Source organism: Mobula birostris, chromosome 16, assembly GCF_030028105.1.
Source record: "Mobula birostris isolate sMobBir1 chromosome 16, sMobBir1.hap1, whole genome shotgun sequence".
NCBI classification, from domain to species: domain Eukaryota; kingdom Metazoa; phylum Chordata; class Chondrichthyes; order Myliobatiformes; family Myliobatidae; genus Mobula; species Mobula birostris.
The window spans coordinates 75,336,119-75,348,281 of record NC_092385.1 but is presented as its reverse complement, the minus strand read 5'-3'; the positions used below and the strand labels follow the sequence as shown (position 1 = coordinate 75,348,281).

At 41.5% G+C, this 12,163-nt stretch overlaps 1 protein-coding gene across 10 annotated transcripts in view; it reads left to right on the top strand.

Moving 5' to 3' along the window:
* Positions 1-12,163, top strand: part of setd5 (SET domain containing 5) — a 184,772-nt gene that overhangs the window by 64,302 nt on the left and 108,307 nt on the right. For all 10 annotated transcript variants that reach the window (XM_072280857.1, XM_072280856.1, XM_072280863.1 and 7 more), the window contains one exon: positions 9,437-9,542. In XM_072280857.1, the coding sequence (XP_072136958.1) occupies positions 9,437-9,542 (106 nt within the window). The remainder of the gene's footprint in view (positions 1-9,436; positions 9,543-12,163) is intronic.

The window sequence follows — 12,163 nt, the reverse complement described above, 5'->3', positions numbered from 1 at the left end:
CAGTGTCATGATTCCGAGGTATTTGTCTGCAGTATTAGCTGTATCTACTCAATGCCTTCTGATTTCATAGAGAGTGGATAGCAGACAGAAACTAATGAATTAAATTGTTTTAATTGAACACAGTTTGGAATAAATTTGTTTCACTAGGAAGAATGTATTGATGACTGTATGACTATTCATGATTTAGTAATATGTTTTCATTCCTCAAGCCCTGCATTTTACTAAAGTGCACCCAGTGCTACAAGTTACCAAATAATTTGCTGCCATCTACTGGTAGTTTATAATGATTCACCTTCTGTACTAAAGTTGCCTAGTTTCAACTCTTGTATGAGGCCTGTTTAAATTGAAGATATTAGTGTAATCACCACTTTTAACTGGTGTGTTTGTTCTGTATTTACTTATCCAAAAGAGCTGGTTTGTGGTAAGGACCCCCAGTTGAAAATTTCATCATCATCATCATTATTATTATTATTGAGATAGAGTGCCAGTTAGGCCCTTTTGGCTCTTTGAACTGTGGCACACAGCAATGCCTGATTTAACTTGACCTAATCACAGGACAATTTACAATGACCAATTAACCAGTAAGTCTTTCAAGTGTGGGAGGAAACTGGACCACTTGGAAAAAATCCACACATTCTGTGGGGTGGATGTGTAACCTCCACACAGATGACATCGGAATTGAACTCTAATCTCTGATGCCCAAGCAGTAATTGCATCGTGAAAACTGCTTGCTACCATGGCACTACTCGATACGAGTTAAATCTGATCACTATGATAAATGGACAGAAAACAGTTGCCTGTTAAAAGAACCTTGTGGCCTCTGCCAGAAGGTGTATCATTCCTACATAGTCATAATTTGTATAGGTAAAGTTGATAAATAGATTTCCTGAATTTATTTTTCTTGTTCTAGATTTCTTTATGTAAGTTTAATTATATCTACTCTTTTAGGCTCCATTTTGTTTTCGCAATTCCAAAACCGGTAGTCCCAGAGAAAAATAAAAAAATGTGAACTGGATGAGGCTATTGGGTCATTCAAAATTCAATGTCAATTTATCATCAAAGTGCACAGATGTCAACATATATAACTCTGCGATTCATCATTTCAAGATGACTCCAGTCTTGCTGATCATTAATTTCAATATCATGATCCTACTTGTCTCCCTTGCCCAGTGTAGAGTGGCCTCCTGCTTCAAAACATCCACCATTGTCCCTGTATCCAAAAAGACCAAGGTAGCATGTCTGAACGACTAGTGTCCTGTCGCACTCACCTCATTAATAAGCAAATGCTTTTGAGAGGCAGGTCAAGGACTACGTCTGCAGCATGCTAGCACCCACACTGGACTCCCTACAGTTCGCCTAGCGGCACAACCACTTGACAGATGACGCAATAGCCATAGCTCTACAGACAGTCCTTACACATCTGGAGAAGAGGGATGCTTATGTGAGAATGCTGATTCTTGGACAACAGTTCAGCACTCAACGCCATAATTCTTCCAGGCTCAACAAGAAGCTCAGAGATTTCAGCCTTTACCCTACCTTGTGTAGCTGGGTTCTGGATTTCCTGTCAGATCACTGGCAGGTTGTAAGAGTGGACTTCCTCACCTCTGCCCCTCTGACCCTCAACACAGGTGCCCCTCAGGGCTGTGTCCTAAACCCCCTCCTTTACTCTTTGTATACCCATGACTGTGTGGCCACCCACAGCTCCAATCTGCTAATTAAGTTTGCTGACAACGCTACACTGGGCCAATCTCAAATAATAATGAGCCAGCTTACAGAGAGGAAGTCATCACCCTGACACAGCGGTGTCAAGAAAACAAACTCTTCCTCAATGTCGCAAAAAAAAAGGAGCTGTTTGTGGACTACAGGAGGAATGGAGACAGGTTAACCCCTATTGACATCAATGGGTCTGGGGTTGAGAGGGTGAACAGCTTTAAGTTCCTCGGCATAAACATCACTGAGGATCTCACGTGGTCTGTACATATTGGCTGTGTGGTGAAAAAAGCACAACAGTGCCCTTTGTACCTCAGATGATTGAAGAAGTTTTGTATGGCCCCACAAATTCTAAAAACTTTCTATAGGGACACAACTGAGAGCATCCTGACTGGCTGCATCACTGCCTGGTATGGGAACTGTACCTCCCTCAATGAGAGGGCTCTGCAGAGAGTGGTACGGACAGCCCAGCACATCTATAGATGTGAACTTCCCACTATTCAGGACATTTACAAAGACGGGTGTGTTTATAATTTTAAAAAAAAGGCCTGAAGGATCATTGGAGACCTGAGTCACCCCAACCACAAACTGTTTAGATTAGATTCAACTTTATTGTCATTGTGCCGAGTACAGATACAAAGCTAATGAAATGCATTTAGCATCTGACCAGAAATGCAAAGAATATTGTTATTTACAAAATAACTGCGAATAAAAAAGTTACAGCACACAAATGTAAAGGTACTGAGACAGTACAATACGGATGCAATACTGCTCAGCGCTGTGATGAGAGCTTCAGCAGTGTCACAGCCTCAGGGAAGAAGTTCTTCCTGTGCCCACTAGTGCGGGAGTGGAGGCTCCTGTAGCGCCTACCGGATGGGAGGAGAGTAAAAAGTCCATGGTTAGGGTGAGATGCATCCCTGGTAATACTTTTTGCCCTGCCCAGGCAGCGTTTATGGTAGGTGTTCTCAATGGTGGGCAATTGAGTGCCGATAATCTGCTGGGCAGTTTTCACCATATGCTGGAGTGCTTTGCGGTCCGATACGGGACATTTGCCATACCACACTGAGATGCAGTTGGTGAGTATGCTCTCAATGGTACAGTGTTAAAAGTCCGTCAGTATCCTGGGACGGAGGTGAGCTTTCTTGATGCTCCGCAGGAAATAAAGGCACTGTTGCGCCTTTTTGATCAGGATGGAGGAGTTCAGGGACCAGGTGAGATCCTCGGAAATGTGGACACCAAGGAATTTGGAGCTTGATACACGTTCCACTGCAGTTCTGTTGATGTAGATGGGGACGTGAGTGTGACTCCTGGCATGCCTGAAGTCCACAATGATCTCCTTGGTCTTCTGGGTGTTAAGGGCCAGGGTGTTGTCGGCACACCATGTGGCCAGGTGCTGGACCTCATCCCTGTAGGCCGTCTCATCATCCCCTCTGATCAGGCCAACACCATGGTGTGGTCTGCAAACTTGATTATGGAGTTAGAACCATGTACAGGAATGCAGTCATAGGTGAAAAGGGAGTACAGAAGAGGGCTCAGCATACAGCCTTGAGGCACGCCGGTGTTCAGGGTGAGAGTGGAGGAGGAGAGGTTGTCTAACAACTGATTGGGGTCTGTTAGTCAGAAAGTCCAAGGTCCAATTGCAGAGGAATACACTGATACCAAGCTGGCGAAGTTTGGTCATCAGCTTGGAGGGGATCACAGTATTGAATGCTGAACTAAAGTCAATGAACAGCATTCTGACGTAAGAGTTGGGGCTGTCCAGGTGGGTCAGAGCAGAGTGAAATGCTGTGGAGATGGCATCCTCTGTTGACTTGTTGGTGCGATAGGCTCATTGATGGGGGTCCAGGGTAGAGGGCAGACAGGATTTCAGATGTGATAGAACCAGTCTCTCAAAGCACTTTGCAATGATGGGGGTGAGTGCAATTGGACGGAAGTCATTCAGGCTCGTGGTAGTGGAATGCTTCGGCACTGACACAATGGTGGTGATCTTGAAGCTCGTGGGGACAGCTGCCTGTGCCAGGGACAGATTAAAAATGTCCATGAAGATGCCAGCCAACTGCCCTGCACAGACTCTGAGCACACAGCCAGGTATTCCATCCAGACCAGCTGCCTTCCGTACATTCACCCTGCTCAGGGTGGCACAAACATCGGAGGTGGAGTGTGAGAGAGGCAGTTCACCAGGTGGGAGATTCGCTTTGAGGGTGACCTCCTTGTTCTCTCAGCCAAAGCGAGTGTAGAAGTAATTGAGCTCATCAGAGAGGGAAGCAGATCTGGAAGGGGGCACAGTACTTGGAGGTTTGAAGCCTGTAATGACCTGTATGCCATGCCACATGCACTGGGGGTCTGAGGAGTTGAAATGTTCCAGCTGCTGCCATCTGGGAAACAGTACCACAGCATAAAAGCCAGGTCTAACAGGCTCTGGGACAGCTTCTTCCACCAGGCCATCAGACTGATTAATAAAATGCTGACGCATCTATATTTCTACATTATATTGACTATCCTGTTGTACATAATATTTATTATAAATTACTATAATTGCACAATGCACATTTGAATGGAGATGTAACGTAAAGATTTTTACTCCTCATGTATATGAAGGAAGCAAGTAATAAGGAAAGGAAAGGTACATCGCATCCAGAGTTTCTCCGGTTAGCGGACGATTTCCCTCCACACCTCTCTGACATAGTGGGGAACCACGTACGGGGCAATTTACAGCAGTGGTTTGCCATTGCCTTCTGCCGGGTGAGTTTCCAAAGAGATCACCAACTCGTAACCCAGCACGGATGGAAAGCTGCAGGGGAACCAGCTGGCTGGATTTGAGCCCGGGACCTTTTGTCCCGAAGTCTGGCGTTGATGCCACTACGCCACCAGCCGGGTGTAAGTAATAAAGTCAATTCAATTCAATTCAATTTTACCTAGTCCCATCTAACCTGGAAATTATCTCCTTATAGTACTGTGGATTATGGTTGATTGGGGTACATCAGGATCAGTACATTTTGGCCCAATTAAGCGAATGCCCCAACTACCTGAAGTTTCAGGAAATGGTTAAAAAGGTATAGGAAAAACAAACTGTTTAACTGAGTAACAAATTATGTGTTTAAATAAAAAACAGAACACATTAGAACATTGCAGTACTTATAAAACTGTGTTTTACTTTGTTTTGTAATGGTTACCAACAGAGGAATTTGTTGATTGTATGCCAGCATACATTGGTACCTGATCAGGAAACTATCCATTCTTAGCTCCTTAAAGCATTGAGTTTTACTTCTCCCAATAACCAACAATTTCTTTTTATCAGTTCCTAATATTTTTGAACACAACAACACAATCATGCGATCCATTGCTTTCTTTGAACCTGATAGTGTTGTGTGTTTATAGCAAAGGCATGGCATGATAAAAAAAAGAACTGTTTCATCGGCACAAAATTTTTGAGGCAAATCAGGGAATTTTGTAGATTTCCATGTTTCTGTACTTGCAGCATTAACACTATCTTTCTAGGTGCTTTCTTGAACTTACTGTGGTGCCTACATTTCTATCAAGACAACCAACCGTCTGTTTTAAAATCTTTGTGACCCACTTTCTTAGCTATCTCCTCAGAATTGCTTTTTAATATGGTTCTACTGACACCCATACCTCGACCAGTTACAATGGAAATCTGGATCCTTACCTTCATGCTTTCATTTTTGATTCCCTGTTGTCCTTTGCATATTGCTCATTCTCTGCAGTTTATCTCGCAGATGCATCAAGCATGCAGTTGTAGATTTCAGCACTCCAGTTATCTCTGTCAGCTGTTGATTGGTACCTGATATTTTATCGACTAGGATGAATTCTTGGAGAATTTTTAAATAAAAGTGGAAGAGAAAGATTTTTTCCCGTTTTTGACATGTTGCTTGGAATTGCAAGCTTGGCATCTGAGCAACCTCGGACAATTGGGGAAATGGGGAGAGTGAGCAACACTGGGGCTTTTCATTTTAGACAAAGTTGTGGAAGAATTAGGCAGAATGGCCTGATTCTGTTCCTGTATCTTATGGGTGCAAGTTTCAGAAAGTCACCTATTGTGAACTGGTGATTAAGTCGGAACTAGGAATGTAATAGTTTTTGTAATGTTCTGTACTTCATTATTTTGTATTCATCTATTCAAAATGCTCAAGATAGTTGTCCTCCAAGTAGATGATGTCAGAGGTCTTGAGTCTTGGTTCTGTAGCAGTAATTCTGAGCATGAAACTTAAATCCTGCACTTAGTTCACAAAAACTGGATTGCAAACAGTTATTGCTAAAATTATACACTTCTCGGTATTGTATGTGTTTGGAACTGGGCATTTTTAGTGTGGATCTAAACTTCAACTTCCTCGGGATTTTTTTTAAAAATGGGCACAGAGTGTGAGAGCAGTCTGGTTTAGGCTTGGACACTGGTAAAAGTATTGGAACTTTTGGTTAGGACTTTATGTTTCTAGTGCTAAACAGCTTCATTTTTAATTTGAGTGGGAACATTTCTTGCTTATCCAGTACTGTATGTTAGATGAACATCAACAATCAGATGCAGGGAAGGAATTGATAGTGTGAATAAAGTGGAGATGAATATTATGTGTGGAGCGTAACTGCCTGGATATTGTGAGCAATCTAACTGTCCAGATTTTGCTGGTAAAATTTGATACCCAAAGATTTACCTGTTTTAAACACAAGTAGCCTCAGTTTTTTTCCATACAACAAATCAATGGATCAGTTTATAGTTGTGAAGATCAATGGTGCTGAGATTTCCCCAATGCTTGCAGTGGAGAATTGGACAGATAGATTGTAAACCAGAAAGCAGCTTATTTTAATGTATTTATTTATGTCATTGGATACTTTTAAAAATATTAATATTTGAAAATGTTTTTGATATTTCTGAATGTCAGAAACATTGATCTTTCTGAAACTTGAGAGCTTTTAGATCCAGTGTACTGTTGATAGCCTGGTAATATTCAGTCCACACCAGTGTTAAGTAGGGACACTTTGGATTCTCCACAATTGGACAAGGTACATTCAAGTATTGGGTGATAGTGGGCAGTGGCCCCATGTCTGCAAGAGATGCTAGGCATGTGATGATTAGTGGAGAGGAAGGGTGTTGGACTGGTTGAGGACAGCAGCAAACTTTTATAGGTGTGTGCTGGTTGTATATTGAATGGCCACATCACAGCCTGGTGCGGAAACACCAATGTCCTTGAACAGAAAATCCGACAAAAGGTAGAGGACCTGTCATAGGAAAAGCCCTCCCAACCACTGAGCACATCTATATCTACATGAAGTGTTGTGCTGCAAAGCAGCATCCATCATCGGGGATGGCCATCACCCAGGTCATGCTCTCTTCTCGTTGCTGCCCTCAAGAAGATGGTACAGGAGCCTCAGGTTCAGAAACAGTTATTACACCTCAGCCATCAGGCTGTTGGACCACAGGGGATAACTTCACTTGCCCCATCACTGATCGTAAAGCGAAGAAGCAATTACCATTTATTTATATGGGAAAAATTTGTGAGCGTTCGCAGACCCAAAAATAACCTACCAAATCATGCCAAATAACACACAAAACCTAAAATAACAGTAACATGTAGTAAAAGCAGGAATGATATGATGAATACACAGCCCATATAAAGTAGAAATACTTTTCCACAATAATTGCCTGCACTTTTCTCTGTAGCGAAAATCTCACGCAAGCGCTCTTGGCATAAACACGGCACAAGCACTCTCCAGTAACCTTTAAACTATGAAGCTGCCAAATCATACCAAATAACACATAAAAATACACAGCTGATAAAAAGTAGAAATAATGTATGTACAGTGTAGTATCACTTACCGGAATTGGGACAGCGCCGAACACACTGATGATGGTGTGTTAGGCTGAGTCCTCGAAGGTTGGGGTGGTGCAGTGGCCCCCACCCTCTGGGCAGCGACCCGATACCGATCCGCAAAGCATGCAGCGGTAGCCGGGACGCACACAGCATGTCTTTAAGAAAAAAGCTGAAATAAACAAGATAATTAATTAGGTGCCGCTCAGCATGTAAATGTTGGCCCAGATCAGAGGCGACGCAATCAGCAACCACCTCTGATCTGGGCCAACATTTACGTGCCCGGTGGCACCTAATTAATTAGCTTGTTTATTTCGGCTCTTTTTTCTTATTGATGTGCTGGGTGCCTCCCGGCTACTGCTGTATTCTCCGCGGATCAGTATCTGTCAGCGGCCCAGGGTTTGGGGTGGTGGGACACTGGGGTGTCATCTCGTCGTCTGTTTCCATGAGGGTAGGCAGGTCATCTTCTTCTATGTCTGCCTGCCTCAATGTCGAAGGTTGAGGTCGTCGTCTGCTGTGGCTGATGTGGAAGGCTTGCTTGACTGCTTAGTCTCACGCATTTTTGTATCATACAGTTCTTTGTAAGCACTCAAACCATCCTGCAAATATGCCCTAAATTGACGTACCCTTTCAAAATTAAAGTTGTACTTTATCATTGCAGCGAAAATCTCACGCAGTTGCTTCACGTTCAGTTCCTGGACGACTTCACTTTCGCTACTGCATTCGGCTTTGATTATTATCCTTTCCTCTTGCAATTGCATCAGCTCTTCATCTATCAGTTCTTGGTCATAGGATGCCAAAACCTCTTCAACATCATCTTCGTCAACTTCCACAAGCCAAACTCACACTGTCCTTACTCTGTTCACCACGATCGAAACGCTTAATTATGTCTAGTTTTATGCTAAGTGTAACACCCTTACGAGCTCTTTCAGGCTTTTCCAATACCTTAGAACTTATCTTGCAAACGGCTGCTCACAGGCACGTGTTTAAGCAATGCTGGCTAGAATGCCGTTCCGAATCCGGGAGAGAGCGGCTGCTCGGGGCGTGCGCTGCTTTTTTTAAACGTGTGCTGATTTTTTTATCGGGCGTTGTTTTCACGCGCTGATTTTTTCGTAACAGTGAAAACACCTGTTAGCGAAAACAGGGAACTAATGTGGGTCTTTCGTAACAGTGAGGTTTCGTAAAGCGAATGTTCTAAAAGCGGGGGACACCTGTATTTCAACAATTTTACTTTGAACTTTGTACTGGCAGGAAACTGGTGAGCGTGACTGGGTGTGGTGTTAAAATGTACAAATAGTTTTTATCAGTGGAAAGCATTGAGTATCTTGCCATTCTATCTTGCTGTGTACAGGATGCAGCAGAAGTAAATATTGAATTCTTTTGTCCACTCTTTAAAAATTGACTGTTGTCACCGTATACTCTCCCAATATAGATGTACTCCAAGAATTCCTTTCAGTTAAAGTTATTCCAAAGAAGATTATGGACATATGCTTTCAAATATATTTAATAGGTCTCCAGTTTGTGTGCAGCAATCTCCCACAAAAACCCATGAGTCCTTTGCTCATTAATAATATCATCATACTCTTCAACAGTACAAGATACTTTTTTTTAGTGTCAGTGCATGAATGATAAATATTGGCCTGGAAAACCAAGTCTTTTTTAATTTGGGGTGGTGACCTTTTTTCACACACCTGTTTACCACTGTTTCAGTTCAAAGGTGACAGTAAAAGCAAGGGTACTAAGACTAAAGGTGTATATTAATTTCACTTTGAAGGTACTCTTGATACTGAGACGAAGAAGGGAACAGTTTATTTGATTTAGACCTTAACAAAATAGAACTTCAAAACTGTATCTTGAAAATAGAGAACTAAATTTTTTTTTATATTTTGGCTTGACTGTTTTAGCCCAGAGTCAGTGGAAGCTAGTCCTGCGGTTATTGAGAAGAACAGCTACTCAAATCACAACTATGGAAGTGCTCAACATCATGGATACAGAGGTTTGCCTTATGCAGTAAGTATACAAGTCCTGTTCAAACATATTATACTTCATGTACGTTCCTTTCTGGTTGGTTTAAGACAAAACTGCATGAGTATGTTATTTCAAACTACCAGATTTGCCCCTGAAATACAACTAAGATGTAGTTAGCCTTGTATGAAATTATTTGAACAATTTAGGAGTATGAATTGGCAATAACCTGTCCTGGTCCAAGCATGTTGATATCATGATCGAAAAAGGCTCACCAACACCTCTAAACCTAACCCTTACCATTTTTTTTAATGCACTATAGAAAGCATTCTGTCTAGATGCATAACAGCTTGGTATGGCAATGCTCTGCACGTGACCAGAAGAAACTGCAGAGCGTTATGGACGCAACTCAGCACGTATGGGCTCTGTCTATGTTTCTGGCTGCCTCAGTAAAGCAGTTAGTATGATCAAAGGCTCTAACCACTCTCCACATTCTCTCTTCTCCCCTCTTCCATCAAGCAGAAGATCAAGAAGCCTGAAAGTGCATGCCACCAAGCTCAAGGACAGTTTGACAGGTCATATCCTGGTGGTATGACCCTCCCTCCCTCCCCCCTCCCCATGATCAGACTTTTGAATGGATCTCTCATTCAATAAACTGGGCTTTTGGCCTCACAATCTACATTGTTATGATCTTTCACTTGTTTGGTTATATGCACCACATGCTTTTCAATAGGTTTTAATACTTTATTCTGCATTGTTTTACCATATTCTAGCTTAGTATACTGTGTAACTATTTGATCTGTATGCAAGACAAGCTTTTTATTGTATCTTGGTACGTGCAACAATAATAAAACCAATACCAAATAGGAAATGAGATTAAAGGACAAGAGGAGTAGGAATTAAGAATAGCATCTTAGAAAATGCACATGCACATGAATAGCGATATTTGCTATGGCTCTGTTTCAATTTGAAGCTGCATCTCTTTGAAAGGAACATTAATAATTTGAGAAGAGACTTAAAAAGAATGTTGGTTAAAATTGCAGAATAAGCCAAAATAAGAGACAGTAAATAATTCTGAGGATCATTAAGACATTAGGTGCAATTGACGAAAATGTGGCTGAAGCAATTTAAATGCCAGTTAATTATACTTGGATGAATAAAGCTAACTGAGTGGTGTGGAAACGTAGAGCAATTTGGGAATTCATATCCATAAGACCTTAAAAGCAATGGGACATCAAAAGACTTCAGATGAAGGAATTTGAAACAAAAACAGTCTTTGGAGGAACACACAGACAACATAAGTGGAGGTGCCATTTAGGTATGGCTCTACAGATATTTTAGTAAAATTTAATTTGGGGACAGGAAGAATTTCTTATCAAATTATTCATTATTCAATACTCTGAACACTGGAGTTATATCTGCTGAAGTTTTCTGTTTTACTCAGATTGAGGAATTTTATTGGGGTGTGCAAATCTATTTTAATTAAAATAGAAAATATTCTGTCATTAGCACTATACATTTACTGTAATCATTGAAATATGGTACTTTACCATTGTAAACTTAAAATAATTAATGATGGTATCCTTGTTGACTGATCGAGTAGTTGTCATTTAAACCTGCAGGTTATGAATTGAGGCCAGTTATATATTGGGTATGTTGTCATTGCCCTCCTATATAAGGCAGTGTGTGCTTGTAATTTGAGAACTGAATACAATTTGAAATAAATCTGGAAATAGAAAGTCAGGGTTTCTGCTCCTGCTTGATATATTTGACAACACAAATTATTAGTTCTTGATTTTACTATCAAGACTTTTGCATTAATAAGTGCAGAAGGAGGTAACTGTTATAAGCAAATTGGTGAAAATAAAACAGCAACATACGAGGAAATCTGCAGATGCTGGAATTTTAAGCAACACACATAAAAATTGCTGGTGAACACAGCAGGCCAGGCAGCATCTATAGGAAGCGTTACAGTCGACGTTTCAGGCCGAGACCCTTCGTCAGGACTAACTAAAAGAAGAGACAGTAAGAGATTTGAAAGTGGGATGGGGAGGGGAAGATCTGAAATGATAGGAGAAGACAGGAGGGGGAGGGATGGAGCTAAAAGCTGGAAAGTTGATTGGCAAAAGGGATATGAGAGGATCATGGGATGGGAGGCCTAGGGAGAAAGAAAGGGGAGGGGGAAACACCAGTTCACTTTGTACAAATAAAAGAACTATGTGAACAACTGTTCAGATCCAAAATATTGAATTTAGACCCTTGTTATTTTACAAACTGCTGTTTAAAAAAGATAAAAAAAAAAAATTGCCAAAACAAAACAGGATGTACAGGTAATTCCCAGGTTGTAAAAGCCTGACTTGTGAAAACCCATGCTGCATAAATGAGCTGTCATAATATGATTGAACTCAGAAGTCCATCTTGCTTACACATGTTCATTCCAATGAATGGCAGACTAGCTGACACCTCTCCCCCTCCACTTTAAATAATTATTCATTCTTTTCAATCTTGTCTGTGTGTATGCCATTCATTACAATACTGTGGAGATATGAGACCATAAGATATAGGAGCAGAATTAGGCCATCTGGCCCATTGAGTCTTCTGTGCCAATCAATCATGGCTAATCCTTTTTTGCCTTCCTCCTCAACCCCAGTTCCCGGCCTTCTCCC